A 25,891-nucleotide genomic window follows, 5' to 3' on the forward strand; every position below is an offset into this window, starting at 1 on the left:
ACCAATATTCACTCTAAGGACATGACTCAATTAACCTTTGACACCGAGGTGTCGAGTTAGATACCAGTGACACATAGTCTAATTCTCGGTAATGTAAAGTATGTGACTACGCTATGCGGCAGAACTGACGTAGGAGAGCACTGATACCTTACAGGGAAAAGAAATTATTTTGATAGCTTATAGAAAAACGAGGCACGACCTATGACAAGTTGACGCTCAAAGCCCTAAATATAATGTTAAGCTCGAGATCGGTACAAAACGTCTATGATAGTGAACAGTTAACTAAAATAGAAATATGCGAATAACGATTGCTCCCTGAAAAGATAATTTGAACGCAAAGGAAATGAATAAGTATCCGAACGCAGGAGGCTTTTATCATATTGGTATAGAAGCAAACACCAATTCATCGCTCCAGTCACCATTGTTAACGCTAGCGCCTTCAAGCTATATAAACGGGTACGGTCTGTCGAGCCGGGCAGATTGCAAAGCACCTCTGCTGAATACGACAATGTTGACTGTGCTTTTCTTTTGCATGGGGGCTTATGCTCTTTCACCAATGATTACTACTGCTCACTGTCCAGAAAATGATGATGGGTGGGGGGTGAGTATTTCACACTTCGTTGTAGAAAGTGAACACAGAGAACTGGTAAGCCGGTAAACGTTACTGATGTATTTGTATTTTTCAGTAGAAAGAATTGAAAAAAAAAACTTTTATCCTTGCGAAGAACTCGGGATGCAGTTCCCTCTAGGTTATTTCATACGAAGTGCAGTCGTTTCACCATTTATAAAATTAAGAATATTACACATCATCAGTAATTTACATTTACTTTAGGACTAATGTACATAATAACTATACTGAAGCGGGTTTCCAAAAAATTTGAACTCGTGTGTGTACCTAAATGAAAGCATCGATAAGCGACGGGGCACAATATAAGCTGGACTGCAGCATAAGCTACTCTAGGTTAGGAGAATTGCCATTCCCTCAAATACAAAGGATGCGTGCGACCGGGGAAGCAATCGAAGCCGTCCGGCCTGCTCATTTCATTGGCAACATGCCGACGCCATATAATAAGAACTCACATAGAGCGCTGCAATAAACGTTCGAGAGGGCATAAGGACGTCTTTTGATATACAGTGGTCTTTGCTACGACGTTGCTAGACGTCATGCAGCCGTCATTTGCCTGATCCTGACGGCTAATAAACGGCAGTTTCTGAACAAAAAGGCGAAGCTATAGTGTCGGCTAGAAATTGGGTTTTAGGGCCATTTCATTGGAATGGGGGCAGGTGGTGCAATCAGCGGTCTCATGGACGACCACAATGTTCCTGACGTCAGCGGAGAGGTGCGGCCAGCAATACGGCGGAGCGGCCACTTTCATCGTCGTTTGAAACGGTACACACAATAGCTACCTAACACATAAATCGAACGACCGCCAGTTATGTGTCCCTTGCATCTCGCGTTACATGCAGAAACTACTCTCAATGATATCGCAGGAACGGCGATTCCGATACTAGAGTTCCAACTCTAAACCATGGTGATGCTACCGTCACGCTCTGATTACTTGATATCAGTGCCTTGTCTTTCTATTGAGGATCCTAGCCTATCTTTCTTATATCAGAAGATACAACAATGGGAAGGAACAATTAATGACGTAAAAGGTGCGCATTTCCTGATTATCAGTGTTTTTTTTTTTATGAGTTCTCCGAAATGGTTTTGATGCGAAACAGGACAGGCTTAGCAGTGGCGTTAGTCATGTTGCCTTTAAATCTAGTTGTCTGTTGACGTCCTGGAGCCAGAGGCCGACTTCCTGTTCTTTCCTTGAACACGGTATACATTATTCGCAATTGATTCGTTTACAGAACTAGGATATTAAGCTTGACTCTCCAAACAGGGTGCGTATTGCCAGGCTTTCCCTCTTGGTAAGCGCTACGAAAAACGCACTCATCCATCTTCCCGATGACCGCCCGCGAACTATGACGCTCATGCTGAAAGAGGATTTTCTCCTCTGCAGCAAGATGCGGCTCAACGTTTTGAGGAGCAGCGACTTGAGCTTCCTCTTATCTGTTACAGCGGTAGTAACCCGTATGACATTGCTAGAATTTGGCACCACCTCCGAATGCCACCTAGATCTGTAGAGACGTGAAAGATACGCCTAATTTACAGATATTACCCACCGTTTCCGATGATAAGGAGCCCACAAGCTATTTTTCCATGAGTTTATCCCGCAATAGGTGCTACCAAATCAGTCCCCGGTGACCAAAATGAGCTTCACGCCACCTCTAGTGTTTCCAACTTGCTTCTCTCCGAGTCTCCAGCGTGCCGATGCTAGTGAGCCTATGGAGCTGAAGTCGCTGATCGATGCTCTCTATTGATGGACATATCTCTGCCAAATTTTACTTTGAAGAGGAGATGTGATGTGTTTCTTAACAAAGTCCTTATAATGACCTTGATTGAAAAAGGAGCACCAGTTTCCGCAATGAGCATTATTTTTAAGCAGCTTGCGGGAAGAAAGGACATAACAAAAGAAAAATCTACTTTTCGTGGAGTTAGTGGCGACGCAAGGTATTTAGCTGTTCGTGGTGGTGGTGACAGTGAAACTTTATAATTAAAGAGATTTTTGAGCGGTTATTTTCTATGTGGTGCCATCTGACGTGGCTCCACTGTCGATCGCGGCTCGCCGGGCCCGTTCGGGAGTTGCCAGTTGGCTTCCCAGGTCCAGTTTGCAGTGTCTTGCCTCCAGCACCACGTAGAGAGTGCGTTTGCTGTGAGTCGTGGCGACATTGCGTCGCCCGAACGGTCGGTGCATTCGTGTGTTATGTACGCGAGTGTCACTGTGTGGGTGCTACACAACGTACATGTCCGGGAGGCATATCTGTCTGGGAGATGGTGTGTAGCCGGGACAAGTGTGTATGTGTTTGTTTGCAGGCGGCACAAGTCCTAGCCTGGAATTTATTGAGAGCTTTGTGCAAGGGGAGCTTAGTGTGTTCTTTCGACATGTTGGTCCTGTGTAGTATTTGTCGACTTGTGGTTAATTACTCGTGGGTCGCTAGTCACTCTGTCGGGGGCTGAAGGATGGTGTAGTACTCCGCTCGGCTAGTGAGATGTCCAGCTGCGCAGTACGCCTCTTCGTTGCCTCGCAGGCCTTCGTGCCTGAGGCACCAGACGATAGATACCGTGGGTCCATTCTAGTGAGCGGCCAATGATTTGAATGGCTTGTATAGGGAGTGTTCAATTCATGTATAGACGATACACAACTTGTGACTCCGTAAGGGCACGGGCGGATCTCAGCCTGCTCTCGGCGTCGGGAAATACGAGAGGCAATCGCTGCGGCTTCTGCTGCTGCGCTGCATGTGGCGTGGATGGAGGCAGAGGGTAGGAGGCTCCCCTGATTGACGACGGCGATTCTGTATTTTGTATCATGATGTGGCGATGAAGGATACGGGTCAGAGTCGTATGTATCTGTGTCTCTGAAACAGCGTTTGGGCAACATGCGGGCCCGCGCTGCACTCCTCTCTTGATTGTGCATGGAGTGCATGTTCTCTGCGATAGGGTCTACTACAATGTTCTCTCTAATGTGGTTAGGCAGGAGTTGTGTTTAAGGCCCTATAACGTAAAACTATTCCGAAATGTTTTTATTCCAATCTCTTGACGTAAAATTTGCGTTACCGCCGACGCAAGCATCGGCTGGTGACCCGCAGGGTTGCCAAACCAATCAAACGCTCTGCTAGTTTATAGGCGGTCACTTTTCATTGCTTTCGAAACAAATAACATTGCTTACATTGAGCAGCTTGTCTTATCTAATTGGTTGACAAGAGAGGACGAGCACGCTCAAGTGGAGAGGAACTTGATGAGCCCGAGCCAGTGCACTGAAAATCGGCAACCCGATGAAGAGGGTGGTGCCGTCGTCTGCTATTTGTCCGCTTGTCCTTACTTAGTTTGAGGTGGCTGATCGAAAATTGCGACGACACGCAACTGAAATTTAAGAATTCCACTAAAATGAATCCTCTGCAAAGAAGAATTTGCAGAACGAGATCGTCAACGTGCCGAAAGGGCTCCAAAAATTACGGGGCCATGCTGAAAGTTTTATTGTACGCAGATAAACCAAAGCTCTCCGGCATGTGTGAGTAGCCAGTGCCTGAGGATCGGCGGCAGCCATCATATATTCCTTTCGGAACGGAGAAGCCTGCGTCTATTCAGAAGAAAATTCAGTGTTTTTGGGCCTAATAATGCATCTTTCACACGTACATGTCACCTTGACGCGGCGAGTTTTCGCGGTTTCGTGACGTCGCGTGACAGGCAGGTGAAGTTGGTCCAGCCGGAAAAGATTTGACCAATAGCCGAAGTCTAATAGAGAAAAGCCGTCGATTCAAAAATAACCATTTTTCTTTTATTCGGTCCAATGATGCATAAGTAGTGCATACGCGTCATATCATATATCACAGTTCTCGTGGCGTGGCGTGACAGACAGGCGATGTGGGGACATTTCAAAAAAAGTTTTGACCAATCGCGAAAGGCGGATTGTAGAATTCGAATATCAAAATTTCGAATAGCGTTACGTTATAGCGCCTCTCGCTTGTCAGCTGGTACCCTAGTCGTTGAAGAAGGTGTCTTCCCTCTTGTGTCTTCTTGAGGCGTTCCCTCTGCTCTATCAGCGTGGCGCTTGCTAGCTCCCCGAAAGTTTTGTGTGCCTTTAGTGCTAGTAATTTATTTCTCCTCTTGCCTGACGGTAGCTGTAAGGCCGTTTAGTATGCTGTTCTTATAATAGTGTCCAAGCGCGCGATCTCGTTTTTGCGCTTAACTTGATACGGGAGTGCCTACGTGACACGGCTGATGACGAGGACTTGTATCAGTCTTATGGTTTCGTGCTCTGTGAATCCTTCTTTGCTGGGCGCTACTCTGGCGATGAGTGATGCGATGCTTCCTACGACGTGATTTTATTTCTCTGAGGATACCTTTACGCCGTTGTTCTTGTGGACGTGCATACTTAGTAAGCGTGTTGTCGGAACGCGCTTTGCAGGTTGCCCTACAATCTCGAGGCGTACCGGCGGCACTCGATGTTTCTTAGCTTGCTTGCGCCGGATTTGAAGTTACTCTGACTTGTGTGGGGGACATTTCATTCCTGATGCGGTTAGGCATGACTTGATGGGTTCGATAGCTGTGAGTAATGTGCTTCCTTTGTCGCCCTATGAACCCGTCGTTGCCCATAGGGTGATATCATCAGCATAGAAGGCACATCCGAAATTTGGGATGTGTTCCAGCAGTAACGCAAGTATTCCAAGACCGATGTTGAAGAGGAAGGGAGATATTATTGGATCCTTGCGGAGTACCCTTCTGCGGCAGGTCATATTTGTCTGATTTTATGCTTGCTATGCCGATGCGAGCTCTGGGGTGAGTGAGATAAGCGACGGTATACTGACATACTTGTTCTCTTCATCCTATAGCGGCCAGGCCATCTAGATTGGTTTCGTGTGCTATGTTATCAAAGGCTTTTTCCAGGTCGAGGGCTAGAAGTACGTTGTTGTTGCTGCCCGGTTGTGAGTTGTGTACTTGTTCCTTGAGGAGAAGGAAGACATCCGGTGCTGACATGCCTTGCCTGGATCCGTCCATGCAATTGGGGTGTAATCCATGTTCCTGCATGGTTTGTTCAATTCGAGCGAGTACGACTCGTTCAAGAAGATTGCCCAGGCAAGACGTGAGGGAGATCGGTCGCAGTTGATCGAGCCTGCGCGGTTCTGAGCGGATCTGAACGGTAGTGCATTCCTCAGGTAATGTTGCGCGCGGTGTCTAGATTCCTTCGTAAAGCTGCTGTGTAAAGGCTCGGCGGGTTTCATCGCTTAGGTTTCTCAATATGGCGTTCGCGATCCCGTCGGGGCCCGGTGCCGCGTTTCCCTTGAAGCTCTGTGCTGCCGCGTATACCCCCGCATACGTGATGGGTGCATCAAGTTTCTCGTTGGGAGGTCTCTCATAGTGAGGGCGTGGTTTCGGATGCCCGATCCAGATTCCCGTGTATGTTTGCTGGAGTTCCTGTTTGATTTCATCCTGGGTTCCCAGATATTCACCAACGAACTTTTGTATGGTTTTGTTTATTTCTGTTTTGTTACTGGAGGGATCGAGGATGCTGCGGAATATGTTCCACGTCTTTTTAGTCCTGAGCGTGCCTTTAAGCGAATCACAGAACATGCGCCAATTGTGTCTGCGTACCTTCAGGTCATAATTGCTGGCCTTCAACGTGACACTTCAAATCCAAAGACTATGTTTATTATTTAACTTCTGTTTGCGCCATCTATGTGTGAAACCTCGGCTTGGTTACCATAAGTGCACTGGATGGTTGCCGATTGCCAGTGTGTCAGTATTCGTTTGTTAGAGTTCGGCGTTGGCGCCATGTAATTCTTTGATGCGTTTGGCCCACTCCTTGATCGTGGTTAGGCAGCCTTGATGTTCCGGGAAGGGCGAACTGGTATCTAAGTCGGACTGATGTCTTTCCCTAAGCTTAGGCAAATTTGTAATTGTGGGCTTCCCTAGGGGCCGGCCTACTTTGTCCGATGCGCTGGTAGTTTCGATAATGTAGTGATCGCTACCCAGCGAGTCGTCTAGGACCATCCAGATTGTTCTACGGTATCGTTGGTGATGGTGAGATCAGGGGTCTTCTCCCGGCTTGCAGTGTTTCCTATCCTGATAGGCGTACGTGGTACAGTAATTACTGTCTATGCATGGTGCTCTCTGGCTTCTAGGAGCTTGGTGCCCTTAGTGTCTGCTTTTGGGTAGCCCCACGTATTGTGCTTTTGCATTTAAATCCGCTGTTATATTTAGGCGCTGGCGGTGTTCCAACATTCCCTGTAGGTGCCGGGATAGTGAGGCGAAGTGAGCCTTCTTGTAGCGGAGGGGGGGGGGGGAGGGGGGACTGTGTACGCTGCATACGACTTGTTTTTGTTTCCCCTTCTTGAAGGGCAATATCGTGATGATGGGATATTCGATGTCCTAACCGGGGAGTACTGTCAGCTTTGTGAAATATTTGTGCACGAGCGTGGCCGCCCTCCGGTGGCTGGAGTCAGTGTATTTTATACCCCATAATTGATTTCGGTTGCTCTCCCTCCTCTTGCAGGCAGATAATGTCCCGGGCGACTAGCGCCGCCTGTACATATAGCGAGAGGGATCCGTGTTTGCTTTTGATGTACCTGTAGTTCTAGGACCAGTCGTAATGCTATCGCTTTCCATTTGGGTATTACGGGCCGTCATGCGACTTAGACGGTTTGCACTGTCAGTGTCGGAAGTTAGCCTGCTACCGTGCTCTGTCTGAGAGCGTATTTTACTATTTTTGCGTTTACATTTAGGTTGCTTGTTTAGGGAATCGTTAACGTATTTTTTAGTTCTTGGAATTCCGCAAGAGACTGTTGAAATTGTTGCTGTATTTGTTTATTATTTCTTGTTGTGACTGTTGCAGTGTTTGTTGCAGATGGTCCTGGATTACCAGGTTGCTCTCTGACGGCGAGGCCGCCTGATGCTGCTTTGGTAGTGGTGTTTGGAGGGAGGGGGGCAGTTGTGCTTGTAGGGGTGGATGCCCAACGACAGTGCTTAGCTGCAGTAACTGTGATTGTGGCGTTCGTTCACGGGTCGCAGCCTGTGCCCATTCAACCATGTCCACTCGTTGGATTAAAATTTCGATGTTGTGCTCTTAGTAGGTTAGACGCTGTTTTGGCTGCCTATTTTCCTCAATGATACTTTGGTATTCCAGATTTTATGTTCTCGGTGTGGATGTATTTCATAGCTGGTGAAAGACTACTTCCGCGCTGCTTACCTCGTTTGATGGCTTCTGCTACCTGGCCGGAGTCGACGGTTTCCTTTTGTGCGTCGGTGGTGCCCGGTGCTCGAGCCTCGGTGACCAGGAGCCGGAGCGATGCTCGGTATTGACCGGCGTGCCGCGAATGTCCGCCCGGTAGGTCTCTTATTCGTATTCCTAGGCGAAGCAACGTGGGGCTTTCGGCATCACATGGGCGGACGATGGTGTGGATAGGGGTCAAACCAGTTTCAGTCGCTGCTTGCCCAAGTGGTCGCCTTTTGGGTGAGGCTCCACGCACGAGGCGCAGTTTATCTCGCACTTGTGGCCGTTGATTGGTTTAAGCAGTCCGCACAGCCTGCAGATGTGTGTGTCCGGGTTTACCACACGTCGGTGCGGTGGCCCTTTTCCCTGGAGATCCAGCTGATTCGAAGCATCGGTCTAAACAGGCAGCAGCGGAGTTCACCTCTGTCATCATCATCAGCAGCAGCAACAGCAACCTGGTTACGCCCACTGCAGGGCAAAGGCCTCTTCCATACTTCTCCAACTACCTCGGTTATGTACTAATTGTGGCCTTGTCGTCCCTGCAAACTTCTTAGTCTCATCCGCCCACCTAACTTTCTGCCGCCTCCTGCTACGCTTTCCTTCCCGTGGAACCCAGTCGGCAACCCTTAAAGACCATCGGTTATCTTCCCTCCTCATTACATGTCCTGCCTATGCCCCCCCCCCATTTCTTTTTCTTGATTTCAACTAAGATGTCATTACCTCGCGTATGTTCCCTCACCCAATCTGCTATTTTCTCATCCCTTAACGTTACAGCAATCATTCTTCTTTCGATAGCTCGTTGCGTCGTCCTCAATTTAAGTGGAACCCTTTTCGTAAGCCTTCAGGATTCTCCCCCGTACGTGAGTAGCGGTAATACACAGATGTTATCACTTTTCTCTTGAGGGATAATGGCAACTCGCTGTTCATGATCTGAGAATGGCTGCCAAACGCACCCTAGCACATTCTTATTGTTCTGATTATTTCAGTCTCGTGATCCGGATCCGCGGTCACTACCTGCCCAAAGTAGATGTATTCCCTTACCACTTATAGTGCTTCGCTACCTATCGTAAACTGCTGTTCTCTTCCGAGACTGTTAAACATTACTTTAGTTTTCTGCTGGTTAATTTTTAGACCCACCCTTCTGCTTTGCCCCTCCAGATCAGTGAGCATGCATTGCAGTTGGTCCCCTGAGTTGCTAAGCAAAGCAATACAATCAGCAAATCTAAGGTGTTCTCGATTAAATCTTATCCCCAATTCTTCCCAATCCAGTTCTCTGAATACCTGCTGTAAACACGCTGTAAATACCATATGAGAGATCGTAGCTCTATGCCTGACTCCTTTCTTTATTAGGATTCTTTTTATTGAGGACTACAGTGGCTGTGGAGGCGCTATAGATAACTTTCAGTATTTTTACATACGGCTCGTCTACACCCTGATTGCGTAATGCGTCCATGACTGCTGATGTTTCAAATGAATCAAACGCTTTCTCGTGATCAATGGAAGCTATATATAAAGGTTGGTTATATTCCGCCCATTTCTCTATCACCTGATTGATAGTGTGGATAGGGTCCATTGTTGAGTAGCCTTTACGGAATCCTGCCTGGTCCTTTGGTTGACAGAAGTCTAAGGTGTTCCAGATTCTACTTGCGATTACCTTAGTGAATACTTTGTAGGCAACGGACAGTAAGCTGATAGGTGTATAATTCTTCAAGTCATTGGCGTCCCCTTTCTTATAGATTAGGATTCGGTTAGCGTTCCTCCAAGATTCCGCTACGCTTAAGGTCATGAGGCACTGCTTATACAGGGTGGCCAGTTTCTCTAGAAAAATCTGCCCGCCATCCTTCAACAAATCTGCTGTTACCTCATCCTCCCCAGCTGCCTTCCCCATTCGCATAGCTCCCAAGGCTTTCTTTACTTCTTCAGGCGTTACTTGTGGGATTTCAAATTTGTCTAGACTATTCTCTCTTCCATTATCGTCGTGGGTGCCACTGATACTGTATAAATCTCTATAGAACTCCTCAGTCACTTGAACTATCTCATCTATATTAGTAATGATAGTGCCGGATTTGTCTCTTAACGCATACATCTGATTCTTGCCAATAACTAGTTTCTTCTTAACTACTTTTAGCCTTGCTCCGTTCCTGAGCGCATGTTCAATTCTATCCATATTATATTTCCTTATGTCAGCTTTCTTGCGCTTGTTGATTAACTTGGAAATATCTGCCAGTTCTATCCTAGCCGTAGGGTTAGAGGCTTTCAAACATTGGCGTTTCTTGATGAGATCGTTCGTCTCCTGCGATAGCTTACTGGTATCCTGTCTAACGGAGTTACCAGCGACTTCTATTGCGCACTACTTAATGATGCCGATAAGATCGGCGTTCATATCGTCAACACTGAGATCCTCTTCCTGAGTTAAGGCCGAATACCGGTTCTGTAGCTTGATCCTGAATTGCTCTATTTTCCCTCTTACCGCTAACTCATTGATCGGCTTCTTATGTACCAGTTTCTTCCGTTCCCTCCTCAAGTCTAGGCTAATTTGAATTCTTACAAGCCTATGGTCACTGCAGCGCACCTTGCCGAGCACGTTCACATCTTGTATTATGCGAGGGTTAGCGTAGAGTATAAAGTCTATTTCATTTCTAGTCTCGTCTTTCGGGCTCCTCGACGTCCACTTTCTGCTATACCGCTTGCGGAAGAAGAAGAAGAAGAAGTTTATTTACCACATAAGTACACTGATATGTACAAAGCGGTAGGGATGGCAGGATAAAAGCTGCATAACGGCAGCCTGACTAGTCCCACCTCCCCATGAACAACAGGCAGCAACATGGCAAGATATTCGTAGTACATTCTTGTGGCAAGGTCAATATATACATATTTACAGACGCATATATGTACACACATTTATATATACATACATATATATATATATATATATATATATATATATATGTGTGTGTGTGTGTATATATATATATATACATGCATATACGCATACATGAATGCATGAGAACCAGAAATGAAGGTATTCATTTCTGGTTTTGGAATACCAGAAGGTATTCATTATCCGCATATTATTCTGTTCTGCAAAGTCTACTAATAACTCTCCCCGGCTATTCCTAGTGTCTATGCCATATTCCCCCACTGACGTATCTCCAGCCTGCTTCTTGCCTACCTTGGCATTGAAGTCGCCCATCAGTATAGTGTATTTTGTTTTGACTTTACACGTCGCCGATTCCACGTCCTCATAGAAGCTTTCGACTTCCTGGTCATCATGACTGGATGTAGGGGCGTATACCTATACGACCTTCAATTTATGCCTCTTATTAAGTTTCACAAGACCTGCCACCCTCTCGTTAATGCTATAGAATGCCTGTATGTTACCAGCTATATTCCTATTAATCAGGAATCCGACTCCTTGTTCTCGTCTCTCCGCTAAGCCACGGTAGCACAGGACGTGCCCGCTTTTGAGCACTTTATATGCTTCATTTGTCCTCCTAACTTCACTGAGCCCTATTATATCCCATTTACTGCCATCTAATTCCTCCAATAGCACTGCCAGACTCGCCTCACTAGATAACGTCCTAGTGTTAAACGTTGCCAGGTTCAGATTCCAATGGCGGCCTGTCTGTGTTCACCTCTGTAGTAGTACTCAAAGCATAGTAGACGGGGCCCAACAAAGGTCAGCGGTGCACTCTATGTTCCACGGCTCCCAGGATGCCTTCTATTGGCACGGTGTATGCGCACACTGCGTGACTTCTACCGCTAAGTGTTAAGGTGTGGATGCGTCGTGCTTTTTCGGTGACCTCTTCGTACTGGGTCGATAGGATGACTAAGTTGGATCCCGGGTTAATTTTCAGAATATATTTGTCATCCGTGAACTCAGTCTGGCATACGTCGGTGATTGCTCATGCGAGAGTATGAGTGAGCACGTTTCTTAATGATAGTCCTTGATTCGGACGAACGATTGTGTTGTAGTGATTTTTCATAAACGGTGGTGGTTGCGTGGTCTTGGGGCTTCGCACTATCGCGTTGCCTCTCCATGGCTTTTGTGTTGCTTGTTTTTGTGACTGATTGCCAGTTAATATCTTCTCTCACGGTGTTATGGTACAGAATTTCGTGGCTCACTGTTTCGGTAGTCTGATCCATGCGTTCTTCTTCGGGTTCTGCAGAGGTTGTATGGAGGAGCTCGACAATCGTAGCCGTTCCGTTCACTATGGTTAGGCCTAGTGCCATTGCGGGAATCCCCGTCGGCGAGGCGAGCGGCTCACCCGTTGGGACGAAATTTCCAAGAATTCTCCTGGCGTGCTCGGTGGCTGGATTTCCCCGCGGGTGGTTTCGATACGGTCCTGAGAACGCTAGGAAGCTCGTGAACGCGTTCCCCGGCGTTTTGAGGCACACCGTTGTGGAAGAAATTTCGACCACCTGGTATTTTTTAACGTGCGCCTAAATCTAAGTATCCGAGTGTCAGCATTTCACCCCCACCGAAATTCGGCCGCCGTGGCCGGGATTCGATCCCGCGACCTTGTGCTCAGTAGCCTAACACCATAGCCACTGAGCAACCACGGTGGTTTCGCCAAATAAAATTAGACGCTGGCCCAACTAGCAATTTGCACATGGGTGAAAATAAATTTAAATGTGAGCCAACCAAATTGAGGCGTGGGCCAAGTTGATATTGGATGGGGGGCCAACTGGTATTTGGCGGTGGGCTAACTTAAATATGGGAGTATACAAACCTAAATTTGGTGGTGGGCCAAATTGAAGAGCGGGTGTGGGCCACATTAAAAGCTGTGGGTTCGCCAACTTTAAAACAAGAAATAAATTAAATAAAAAAATTGGCAGGAAAAAATGAAATAAAAGAAATAGAATATCCATAGAGAGACGTACGGCTCCTTAGAAAATCCCTGGGTAAAATTACAGTAGGGGTTGATCAATAGGAATGGAGGTAAGGCAAATTGAAAATTAGTGATGCGCCAACTCAAATACGGGGGTGGGACTACTTGAAATGTGCATGTCTGTCGAACTAATTGGAGGGGTGGGTGAACTTGATGTTTGGAGTGGGGATGGCCCCACCTACATTGGGGGTGGGCCAACTACAAATTTGAGATGGGCCTACTTATAATTTGGGGTGGGCACAACTGATATTTGAGGGTGGCCGAACCTAAATTTGTAAGTGGGCGAATCTAAATTGAGGTGTGGGCAACTCGAAATTTCGATCTGGGCCAACTAAAATTTGGGAGTGGGCAAACATGAAATTTCAGGATGGGCCAACTTAAGTTGGGGGTTGCCCAACTTGAAATGTGGTGGTGAGAAAATAAATTTGGGGGTGGGCGAACTTGATATTTGGATGTCTGCTTATCTAAGGTTAGCGGTGGGTCGACATGAAGTTTCGTGGTGGGGGTGTTCCAACAGAAACTTGGAGGTGGCGTAGCTAACATTGGTGGGTGTGCCAAATTCAATTTTGGGGTGGGGCCACTTTAGGTTTAGAGTTGGCACAAATGAGATTTCAGGGTGGCACGAGATAAATTTGGGAATCGGAAAATTTCAATTTCGGTTTAGGACTGCTCGAAATTTGGAGGAGGGCCAACTGAAAGTTGGCAGTGTGCCAACTTGAAATTTCTAAGTGGGTCCACTTGAATTGGGGCTGGCGAACATGTAATCTGGGGATGGGCGAAGTTGAATTTCGGGGTAGGACACGTTGAAATCTGAGGGTGGGCCAACTTAAATTTGGGGGTGGTGCAACGTGAAATTTTCATGTCCACTAAGCTAAATTTAGGGCTGGGTGAACTAGAAGTGCTCGGGTGGGATGGCTCAATCCAAATTTGGGGTTCGGTTAGCTTATATTCGGGAATGGGCCAACTTGAATTTCGGGGTGGGCCTACTTGAAATTTGGGGTTCGGACAGCATAAAAGTTAGGGGTGGACCTACTTAAGTTTTGCTGTGGGCCAACTTGAGCTTTATTTTGGGGGAGGGCACAATGTTCAGTTGTACGCTGGGGAGTCTTGTTCGAGCTATGAAGATCTCGGGGCCAGTGGGCGCATTGCGATGCTTGGCACATTTTGATTAGGCCTTACCAAAGGGCAGTAAGAACGCAGGCGACAGTTTGCGTACACAAGGAACGCGATCATACCACAGGCTTGCGAGAGCGGCAGGGTGGGGGACCAAGGATTGCGGCCATGCTCTCTCCTCTCATTCTCTACGCCGCACGCGCTACTGCGGCCGCTGATGTTCCCTTGGGACCGCTCCGCTCCGTCGAGGTGCGCTCGTGCGCAGCAGTCCAGCTCAAGAGGCAAAATTGCATTCAAGGGGATGAATGCGGCCAGAAAATCCGGCAATTGTCTACTAAAGCGTAAGCATTCTTTACCACTCGATATGCCACGGGTAAACGAACAAAAGCTAGGAGAATCAAGTAAGCAATACTAACCAAAAAAAGAAGTCACAGCCGAGCTGTAAAATGCTTACGCAATAATGCACACTCCCTAGAACTGATTTCTTAACTTACTTTTTGCACCCGTGTTGGGTCAGCGTCTTTGTGGAGGCACGCGGTTGCAATCGTGGCTGCAAAATTTTAACCGGCATCCCCGCTACTATTTAATATCGCCACGCATAAGCTCTCTGAAAGGCTGGCTGCCCTCCCAAAAATAGGCCACGCAATCTATGCAGACGATATCAAAATCTGTTCCCCGGGGGGATCTTTGGCCGATGTAGAGCAATCTCTCCGGGCGGCCATAGATGTAACGGATGATTTTCTTACATGCACGGGTCTCAAGCTGTCACCAACCAAATTCGAACTCCTCCTCTACAGACAATCGAGGCAGGGCATTAGGAACTTCAAGCCTCTGGAAACGCTGCCAGTCGAAATTACAACACGAGAAGGGCACCCCATTCCGAGGGTGAACTCCATCAAAATTTTATGACCTTTAATCAACGCCAAAGGCTGTAATGTAGAAGCTCTAAACAAGCTGGGTGCGCAGGCGAAAAATATACTGACTCATAACTAGAATCGCAAGCAAAAGGGGGGGGGGGGACTCAAGGAGGACAACCTGCTCAGGGTCTTCAAAGCTTTCTTCATCAGTCACATTACTTACACGGCACCCATTTTCTCCGACTCGCGCACGGCGGTCAGGGTTTCTCGTCCGCTCTAGTTTGTAAACATGCAGCCGACATCATTAACAGATGCTTTCATATTAATACGCGAGAAGAAAGTGCAGGTCATACTATAGCATGGTTCCCGGCCCACATGGACGATGCAACTAACCGAGCGGGTTGCAATCCTAACGAGTGGGCCAACTGCCTGGCACGTGAATTCACGAGCCGCGCCCGAGCTAGCGGTCCGGCTCTCCCGCCGGATTGCCCCTTCAAAGATAAACTTACAACCTTTCACGAAATTACGTCACATTACAGACACAGCAGGAGAAAATTACCTCCCCCCAGCCCGATACTGAACAGGGCTCAGGCTGTTACTTTCAGACTCTTACAGATGAGATTGTACCTCACCCCGAGAGCGCTTAGTTGGATAGACCCGAACATTCCGCAATCGTGCTCCAAATGCTATCACGCTTGCTGCCCCTTCGACCACATGCTCTGGCTGTGGCCGTACAATGCGGGCTCCGACTTTCATAACAAGTCCAAGTGGGACGCTTTGCGGAAGAGCACGGATTTCGAAAACCAACTACAGGCCGTCGAGAGGGCGCGCGACGTCGCGGAGAGTCACCATCTCCCTGTCCCGTCATGCGCGGAGCCACCAACTTGATCGGGGAGCCTTCGGTTCCCCCCAATCAAGTTCCTCAGGACACTCTAATAAAGTTCCTGTCACTGCCACTGTACCACGCGAAAACTGAAAATTTGCAACAGAAGCAGGTGCCCTTGATCTTCTGGGAACGATTCCAGCCAGGAAGCGAAGGACACATGAAAATGCTTCGAACAGAATTATACATCGCGCAACGTCACCTACTGTGGCAACTGACCTCGCTAGGTAGTCGAATACGGAACGTGCCATAATACCACCACTGGAGGTGCGCCACGCAACCAAATTCAAGGGTCACTTCGTTTTCGCTACGTGGATGAATGTGAAAGCATTGCGACCACCACATAATGCCACATTGCATTATGCCACGAAAGGTCGAGGGCTCCACTCTCAACAAAGACCGGGGGCTCAGTTTCTGTTTCAGTTTATTTCTTTAATAGGTGGTAGACATGCTTACATAAGTATAGAGAAGGAGGTCGAGCGCCATAATTGACTTCGGCTTAATTAACACCAACGGTCGTCGGGTCAACTCCCGCTAAAGGTCGAGAGTTCGAGTGCGTAAATTAACTGTGTCCTAATTAGCTGTGCCCTAATTACCTTGGCTCTAATTAACCCCGTAGGTCATGGGTTCTACTGCAAGCAATGGTCGAGGGTTTGTAGCCTTTTAGACCAACGGCGGTGACGTCAACTACGTCGGATTTTCTGCCTCATGAGCCATACAAGGCTGTCGCAGTTCAGAAAAACATAGCAGTAAACGCAGCCGCTAAGAGAACGCAGATGAAGTAACGTAGATTTGTGGGTTGTAGTCCGTTTCTTGCAATTTCGTTTGCTGAACGAGATAAACACATTCATGCATCGGGCCCACATGAACGATCACATTGTTGACTACTAGTTTATCAACATGCTTCTTTCTACTGTTTGCGTCGGCTCTTCGCTTTGTAGCAACTCTTTGTCCGCTTGTTGCCTCCGGGTCACTTTCATCGTACTCACATTGAACCTAATACTTAGCGGAAATGTCAGTCTGTTTGATAAATTAGTGGTCCTAATTATTGAAAATGTTCATGCAACTCGATATTTAAGAATTTAGTATGCTAACGTATAGACGCGTTACGCTAAAGTAGAAAACCATTTGTACAGGGGTATTTCTGTAGTCTCTTTAGCTTTTAAATAGCAGCAAAGCATATAAAGCCCTGAAATTGAAAACAATATAGGCAAACAAAGCCTGAAGCGTCTAGTTGTACCTCTCAAAGTGTGTGATACAGGTAACTGTAACGTTTAGAAGCTCAGGGAAGAAAAGGTTATTGCTACACCAAATGATTGGAAACTGCAGGAAAATGTTCGCCTTCGGCGTTGCCCTGGGGTTCGGCATGAAGTCGAAGTGCGATATCATGGCGCCCCACGCGCCGTATGCTGTGGATGTGAGGGAAAGCGTGCGAATGTTAATCAAGGAGGAGGATGGCCTAATGCGCGCCACCTTGCCTCGCGCCAAGTTTAGAGCTCACGTGATGGAACGTTTATTTTGGCCGTTTCAGCACGGGCGAGCGCATACAGGGCCCGCGTGCCCTATCTTAAAGGGACACTAAAGTGAAAAATAATTTCTTCTGCATCAGTAAAAAACCATTCTACAACACCAAAAACACCACTCTTACAACGATAAGAAGTTTCGTAAGCCAGAAAAAGCGCAAGAACGAATTACGAGTGGCGATGCCTACTTAAAGGGACACTAAAGTGAAAAATGATTTCTTCTGCATAAGTAAATTACTGTTCTACAACAACAAAAACAGCACTATTACAACGATAAGACGTTTGGTAAGCCAGAAAAAGCGCAAGAACGAAATACAGATGGCGACGCCTACTTAAGTTCCCGCACCTGGTGGCTGTGACGTCTTGGATTTTGATGGCATCTTCTAGGGCCTACTAATTACATATAGCGGTACAGATTGACTACATTGTGTTCTAAAGGAACCAAATAATAAGCATGGCAAGTTTCGGGAAAGTTTACTCAGGCAACACGGCCCAAATTCGAAAACATACTTTGGGATCCCTGACGTCACGCTGACGTACCGGCGCTGGGATTTCAGCGCGAAATTCAAATACTGATACTTGGATCTTCATTTGCTCATCTAATAATCAAACTATCTTTTTTTTTAATGACTGCCTGCAGGGTTCCCAAACAATGCTTCATTAGTCAAAAGTGATTTATTGTTTCGCTTTAGTGTCCTTTAAGCTGGAATCACACCGATAGCGCTGCCCCTACCCAGTTCCCGGACTACGCGGGGTGTGCGGTGCCGGAGTTGGACCAGGACTTTACCGCGGCCGAGATCCGAGATGTCCTCTTCTCACTCAACGTCAAATCTCCCCTGGTCCAGATGGCGTCACTAACAGGATGCTGAGGAATCTCGATGATGAGTCGATCGACTTCCTCACTGAAAGGATTAATGAAGTCTGGCGCAGTGGACAGGTCCCCACACAGTGGAAGGCGGCCTGCACGGTACTCATCCCCAAACCCGGTAAAGCACCAGGAATAGAGAATCTAAGACCAATTTCCCTGACGTCCTGCGTTGGTAAGGTTGCAGAGCATGCCCTGGTCAATCGGCTCAAGGTGCACATCGAGGCCAATGACATGTACACCCACAATATGATTGGTTTCAGAGCCGGCCCCTCGACACAGGACGCCATGAAGCTGATAAAGCATCAGATCATCGACCGGAGCACGGGAGATACCAGAGCCATCCTTGGACTAGACCTGCAGAAGGCATTCGACAATATTTCACACGAGTTCATTCTCCAGTCTATTGCCGGCCTCGGGCTCGGGAAGAGGGTCTACGACTTCGTCCGATCATTCCTTAGCCAGAGAACTGCCAAGCTCAAGATCGAAGGATACCTTTCGCAAGAGATCACCCTCGGTTCACGCGGCACGCCTCAGGGCTCAGTCATCTGGCCAACATTATTTAACATCGCAATGGTCGGGCTTTCTAAGGAGCTCGCGAAGATTCAAGGAATCAACCTTACTATCTACGCAGATGACATCACCATCTGGTGCGTCGGCGGGAGCGACGGCCAAGTTGAAGCCGCCATGCAGAGCGCCATCGATGCGACCGAGCGCTTCCTCCGCCCCACTGGGCTCAGATGTTCTCCATCAAAATCTGAGCTACTTCTCTACAAGAAAAGACCCAGAGGTGGCGGCCATCGTGATTGGAAACCGGTGTCCGAAAGCGAAATACGGCTTTTCACTGGTGACGGGTCTCCGGTGCCTAGAGTGGACTCACTCCGAATATTGGGGATGTATATCGAGACTAACGGTTCCAATGGAACCGCACTCAGAAAGATCACCGCCAAGACGGAGAGTGCTCTCGGCCTCATTCGGAGGATCGCCAACAGGCACCGGGGAATCAAGGAAGAAAATCTCATCCGCATTATACATGCTTTTGTTCTCTGCCACCTTTCATACTCGGCGGCCATGCATAATTGGCATGTGGCTGAGAGGAACAAGCTCAATTCACTCATCAGAAAGGTTTTTAAGCTTGCCCTCGGCTTGCCTGCAAGCACCCAAACCGAAAACCTGTTGAAGCTCGGAGTCCACAACACGCTCGAAGAGATTATCGAGGCACAGGAGCACTCACAGCTGCTCAGGCTATCCGGCACCCCGACGGGCCGCAAGATACTCGACGAGATGGGCCTCAATCCTGTCGACCAGTGCCCTGACGCCATGCGGATTCCCAGCGACATCAGGTCTCAACTGCCCATCGCGCCCCTGCCCCGCAATATGCACCCCGCAAACAACGTCGGCAGACGTCGGGCCAGGGGTAGAGCTCTACTCGAGCATGTCCGCAATAACCACATTGAGGCATGCTTCGTGGATGCCGCGGCATATGTCCAACAAGAGGCATTCGCCGTTTCCATCGTAGACTCCAATTCAAGGCTCACTTGCTGCGCTACGGTACGCACTTCAAGGCCCCTGGTAGCTGAACAGGTTGCAATCGCGCTGGCTGTGCTCGATGGTCGCAGAGAGGCAATATATAGTGATTCCAAGGCAGCCATTAAGGCCTACCAAACCGGCATGGTCTCCCCCCAGGCCCTCCGCATTCTCCAAAGCGCCAAAAGTATCTCTCCGCATTCTTTATTTTGGTTTCCCGCTCACTTGGGGTCGATTGAGGGTTCTCCCTCTAACCCTAACGAGGGCGCACACGAGGCCGCGCGAGGACTCACTGACCGCGCCGCCTCAGCAGTCCCTCAGCCCCGCGGGGAACCCTTGCTTACGTTTAATGAGATCACTACGCACTACTATCTGTCAAGACGGGTCTTCCCCCTCCCGCACCCCGCCTTATGTAGGGCGCGGGCGGTTACCCTTCGACTTTTACAAGCCCGTGCGTACCCTAACCTCGCGGTTTTTCATGCCATATACCCCGAAAGATATCCCAGTGCGGACTGCCCTGCCTGTGGACTAAGGGCAACATTGGACCATGTGTTTATGGAGTGTGAAACCATCGGCTCCTCCTTCAGCGAGGATAGGTGGGCTGCGCTCTTGGGCAGCCCCGAACTCAACGACCAAACCCTGGCCGTCCAGAGTGCCCGCGATCGGGCCGTCAAGCTCGGCTTGGCGGTCCCTACGTGGGACTAGCCGGGTGGCGCGGGATCTCCCCTGCGTCTTCTCTGGACCAAAATAAAGTTACTTCACTCACTCACTCACACCGCTCGTTATTCCCTCGCGAAAAACGATGCGCGGTGAACAGCCCCGCCACCGCTGACGCGTCAGCAGCCGCATGAGAAAGGCTAGTGCGCCGGGCGCGCCCCCTTTGCCGGTTGTTCCGCCAAGCCGTTTCCCCAAGATGCGCGGAGGGTGAAACCATCTGGCGGCCCTGGGAAAACTAAATCATGGCATATAGCGTGACGCGTCACTCGGGGTGCACTCTCATTGGTGGACGAGGGCACGGCCATGCAACAAGGCGCGTTCTTTTCTACTCCCAACACTCCCATGCCGCCACGCGATTTCCATGGGTGCGTTCGTCGAAGCATCGCCCGAGGCCCTCCGCTGCGCGTCAATCGCGCTAATGATCGCGCCATACGCTTGCAGCTTTAGAGGTAATGTGCTGTGGGCACAAGTGTTTGGTGAGCTGAGATGGCTGGTTGCCTAACGAAGACTGTCTTTCCATGTGCCTTGTGTTTAATGTCGGGTAATCTCAAGTTTCAGAAACGGGTGGAAACGAGAAACACCACGAAGCGCTTACTTTCCGTGCCTATATAGCGCTCCTGATCACGCCAGTGTTCGGAAATCGCTAGTTTGCAGCCATCGAGTGCGATGTATTCATGCCTACATGTGCTTGCCTGACATCATGTTTCTTAGTTTAATAAGTGCAGAATGTATACGGCGATTTACGGTGCCGATAAAACTATGAAACGTACATTGTGTAGTCGTCTCCTACTTTGAAATTGCCACGAGGCAGAATTGATGAAGTGCAGGCGTATTTACAAGGTATTTACAATTGGAGCAACGCTGCATGCACAACATGGCTTCTCGAACCAGCCGCGCGCTCTTCTTGCCAAATCGTCTTTGTTCTGAGGCACACCATGTTCCACTCCTCCGTAACATCACGTCCCAGTCGGAAATCGTTCATCTCGGCTCTAATGTTTATGATGGCAAAATTGCGGTGAACTAAGGCTTCATTCAGCCTACAGGGTGGACGATATCAATGGGCATAGCGGCAGATGATGATCGACAGTCTAGCGGAATACTTCGAAATTTACATCGCCGAGCTCACGCAGGATCTTATAAAGGCCTATGTAGCGCGGGGAAGTTTTCTTGACAGGCAGATGCGGCGGCATGGTCTCCATAGAAGAATGAGAAACCAAGTCGAGAAATGAAAGGGACGTTCATTTCTCCCTTTAGTCCGTAGTTGGCGGCTATTGTACCTCTTCTTATGTGCAGACTGTGAGGCCGTGAGCCGTGAGCGAGCAATCTGGCGAGCTTTATGAGCCGAGGCAAAAATTCGCGTGTATACTCAGTTCCAATGTTGGTCGCGATTGGAAGGAGTATGTCGAAGGGCAATGTTGGGTGGCGGCCGAACAGCAATTAAAATGGAGTAAAGCCAGCTGTCTCGTTATGGGACGAATTATAGGCAGATGTTATGAAGGGTAACGTGTCGTCCCAGTCACTGTGTTTCGGAGAAGCGTAGAGGAACATCATCTCCATCAACGCCCAGTTGAGCCGCTGAGTTAGCCCATTGGTCTGCCGGCGATATGCCGTGGTTCCTTTGTTCACGGCAGAACAGGAACGAAGATCTTTAGCAACGTGGGAGAAGAAGGTGCGGCCACTATCAGTGAGCAGCTGCCTCTTTGCTTCAAGATGTAGTATGACGTCATGCAGAAGGAAACCCGCAACGTCCGTAGTGCAGCCTGTCGGGAATGCTCACGTGATGGTGCGACGCGTAGTCAGTCGCTAGAGCGACTAACTTGTTGCCGGTTTTAGACATAGGAAAACGACCTAGAAGATCGGCGCCGACGCGAATGAATTGAACGGAATGGACATCAATGGCGTGTACGCGTCCAGCGGGTAATACAACGTGTCGTTTACGGCCTTGACAAAGTACAGATGCAGCAACGTAGCGGCGCACGGAGTGATAGAGACCGGGCCAGTGAAAGCCGGACCGTGCGCGGTCGTAGTCATCGGAGACACCGAGGAGGCCGACGGCGCGCACGTCATGTAGGTGCTCAATAACTGCTGCCCGGAGATGTCGAGGCAGGACGAGCAAAAGTACCGAGCCTTGAGGGCGAAAATTGTGTCGATACGAAACGCCGTTGCGCAGTACGAGTGCGCCGATGGCGAGTTCGGGATACAGAGAAGCTACCCAATGGACGAGAATACGTAGAGAAGCATCACAGCATTGTTCATTGCGAATGCCACGCAAGTCTGAAATGGCTAGGACGCAAGCATCCGTGTAGAAAGCGTCATGGACTGTCGACCGGACCACAGCAGAGACAGTCAGCGTCCTTGTGTAAACGGCCAGACTTGCAGAGGCCAGTAAAAGTGTATTCTTGAAGCCGCAGCACCCACTGACGCAGTCGTCCAGTCGGGTCTTTCAGCGACGAGAGACAGCATAGGACACGGTGATCAGTGAAAGCAAAACATGGACGGCCAAATAAGGGCGGTACATGGCGACTGCCCAAACCAACTCCAGGTACTCGCGTTCCGTGAAAGATAACTTCCGCTCTGGTCGAGAGAACGCGGCTAGCGTATGGAATTACACAGCGTGCGTTGTTTCACTGTTGGACGAAAAAATCTCCCATTACATGGTTGCTGGCATCTGTATGAATTTGAATAACAGCAGATGGGTTGTAGTGAGCCAGAAAGCCGAGCCGTTAGTAAGTGGATGAAAGCGTCGAAGGCTGCGGCTTGCGCAGGAACTCATAAGAAGGAAACCTTTTTTTTTGAGCGGCACAGTGAGCGGGTGGGCGGTGTCGGTAAAATTCTCGATGAAGCTACGGAAATAGAAGCACAGAGGAACAAAGCTTATGACATCTGCTATGGATGACGGTACGGCAAAAATTTGGATGGCAGGAGCCTCGTCAGGGTCATGTAGAATTCCTGCGGCACAGAGAGGGTTTTCCTAGAACAGTAATCTTGCGACGTTCAAAATATCACTTGGAGGAGAAGAGTTACAGGCCGACACGTCGGAAAACAACAAGAATTGCCGACAGGCGCGCAAGTTGACTCGCAAATATGGATGAAAAAGTATCACATCGTCCAAGTGACATCGAAAAGTGGATCATTTATAGTTGCGAAGTAAAAAGCCCATCATTCGCTCGAAGGCTTCCGGGGCATTACAAAGGCCGCACGGCATGATATTAAATTGATAGAGCCCGTACGGCGTTACGAAAGCGGTCTTTTCGCGGTTCATGCCATCTACGGAGATCTTCCAGTACCCAGAGCGAAGGTCAATGGACAAGAAATACTCAGCTCTATGCAGGCAGTTGAAGGCGTCATCAATACGTGGCAGCGGCTAGACATCTTTGCGTGTGATATTATTCAGACGGCGGTAATCGACGCAAATGCTCCAGATGCCATACTTCTTAACAAGGACAAGTGGCGAAGCCCACGGACTGGACTATTGTTCGATGACACCTTTAGTCAGCATTTTGTCCACCTCGTGCTGTATAGCTTCTAGTTCGGCAGGTGAAACGCAGTACCGACGTCGGCTATGGGATTGGTGTCGCTGGTAGATATGCGATGAGTAACCACAGACGTCTGTTCTAAGGGACGACTGTCAAAATAAAAAAAAATGTCGAGATAAGCCTCCAAGACGCGATGTATGTCAGCAGCCTGCCTACGTAGGAAGTAAGTTCCGTAAGCTCCGATCAACTTGCTTACTTCGTCTGTTGCAAGGCTGGACTGATCAAACTTGCCTGCTGATGATGGTGGATGCACTCCGCCAAAACAGAGATCTCACAATCACCGATAGGCAATATATCGGCCAGTGACAGACATCTCGAGGCAAGCTGTGCGAAGTAATTAAAATTTAGGAGAGGAAGTGTGGTCCGGTGGTCTGCAGCAGTGAGTAGGGTGCGTGGGACGGCAACGTTCCTTTCAAGGACTAGGTTAGCACGTGGACGCACCTCGTAGACGTCGTCAGGAACAGGCGGAAACGAGGTCACAGTAACGTACTCCATGGCGTCCGGTCGCAGGCGGGTCTCATTGAGGGAACATAAGCGCGGTTGTGTCTCTTCTGGAATGCTGTAGCTATGGGGCAGTTGAAGTCTAATCACATCAGACGCGCTGTCGAAGAGGGCGGAATGCTATTATAGGAGGCCTAGTCTTAGGATAATGTCGTGAAGGCAATGTTCCAAAACGGCAAACAATACAGTGGTAAGGTGACCTGAGACGTTCACACGAGCAGTGCACATTTCTAGCCCGGCGTGCGTTCCTCGATCGGTGACGCGGAGAGCGGTGATGCGGCAGCTGTGAGCACTTTTTTTAAGCGGCAGCGCGATTGGGCACTCATCGCAGAGAGTTGCGCACCAGTGTCGACCAATGCCGGAATGTTTGCGTTGTCCACTCTAACATCACACAGGCTTTGTCTGGTCGGTCAAGTGAGCAGATGATTTTTAGGTCGATTCGTCAATGCAGCATCCCCCCGACAACTGCAGCAGTTAGTTGTCCGGGGAAGAGCGTCGGCGGTTCAAGGGGGGCGGCGGGCGACGAGCCTAGCGCCATAGGGTCGATGTCCATCGAGCTGGTAAGGAACGGCATTGGTAACAGTGGACTGACCGTGAGGAACTGTTCCATGTAGCAGTAGCGTCGGCGCTAGACGGTTGCTGGTCAAATAGAGGTTGGAAAAGGTGGGGGCGCAGTCCGGAACGGCAACCATAGGCCGATCGCGCATATGAGCATACATAAGCATACGGGCATATAGTATTCTTTCAATCAAATTCACCAAATTTGAGGTTAGCGCGATTGGTCTATTGTTATCGATTATATTTCCTGTTCCATGATTTCTATGAACTGGACGTATTTTAGCAATTTTCTATGCAGACAGAATCTATGAAAACCTGATTGAGTGATTTATAATAGCAAAAAGGTAATCAGGAGCTTCCTTCAATAAAATTTTGATCATGGCAGAGGTTACTCATCTATTCCGGGAGCTGAAACTTGCAGGCGCTCCACCAGTTCAGCCAATTCGAACATCGTAATTTCTATAAGATCATCTGATGTACTTCGTAATCCGGACCAATGTGGCAAAACTAAAGAAACTCTCATTCCTAATCCCTTCGCGATTTCTTCTACCGACTGTTTCATTTCATTACTGCTCAAGGGTTCGGAGACTGTATTCATTGGTCGCGGAAGAACTTTCCTAATGTGGAGAAAACTAAAGAAAGCACGTTTATTTGTATTGTTAGATAGGAGGTCGAAATGCTTGCAGTCGTATTCGGCTTTGGCTTTTGAAGCTGTATGTTTAAAGAGGGCTCGACAAAATGTATAATCGCTCCAACTTTTGGTATTCTGGTTATGTAATAAGTTTTTCCATGCGGATTTTCGATTTTTACAAGCACGAGGACATTTTTCATTCCACTAACGGCTATATGAATTTCTCTTATGTAGAGAAAGCTCAAATTCAGACTTTTTGGGAGAACCTTCAAAAGCAGAACCGATAATCATAGTTTTTCGCTCAGTGCACGCGTCACAAAGCGATGCAAGAGCATTTCGTAAGCACTTGCTAAAAATGTTGTAATTAATGAAAGTTACCACCTGATCGCTCATAAACGTTACAGGGCGTGCTACTTCAAAAATTACCGGAAGGTGGTCACTGCTTGTCGCATACTCAACAGTCCACCCAGA

General features: G+C 48.5%; 1 protein-coding gene across 2 annotated transcripts in view; it reads left to right on the top strand.

The window, feature by feature from the left end:
• The first annotated feature begins 489 nt into the window (after positions 1-489).
• The window catches only part of LOC142571215 (uncharacterized), a 191,510-nt gene continuing 166,108 nt past the window's right edge, over positions 490-25,891 (top strand). For both annotated transcript variants that reach the window (XM_075679488.1, XM_075679489.1), the window contains exon 1: positions 490-601. In XM_075679488.1, the coding sequence (XP_075535603.1) occupies positions 509-601 (93 nt within the window). In that variant the 5' untranslated portion in view covers positions 490-508. The remainder of the gene's footprint in view (positions 602-25,891) is intronic.

The sequence above is a fragment of the Dermacentor variabilis genome, chromosome 2 (assembly GCF_050947875.1).
Source record: "Dermacentor variabilis isolate Ectoservices chromosome 2, ASM5094787v1, whole genome shotgun sequence".
Lineage (NCBI taxonomy): Eukaryota > Metazoa > Arthropoda > Arachnida > Ixodida > Ixodidae > Dermacentor > Dermacentor variabilis.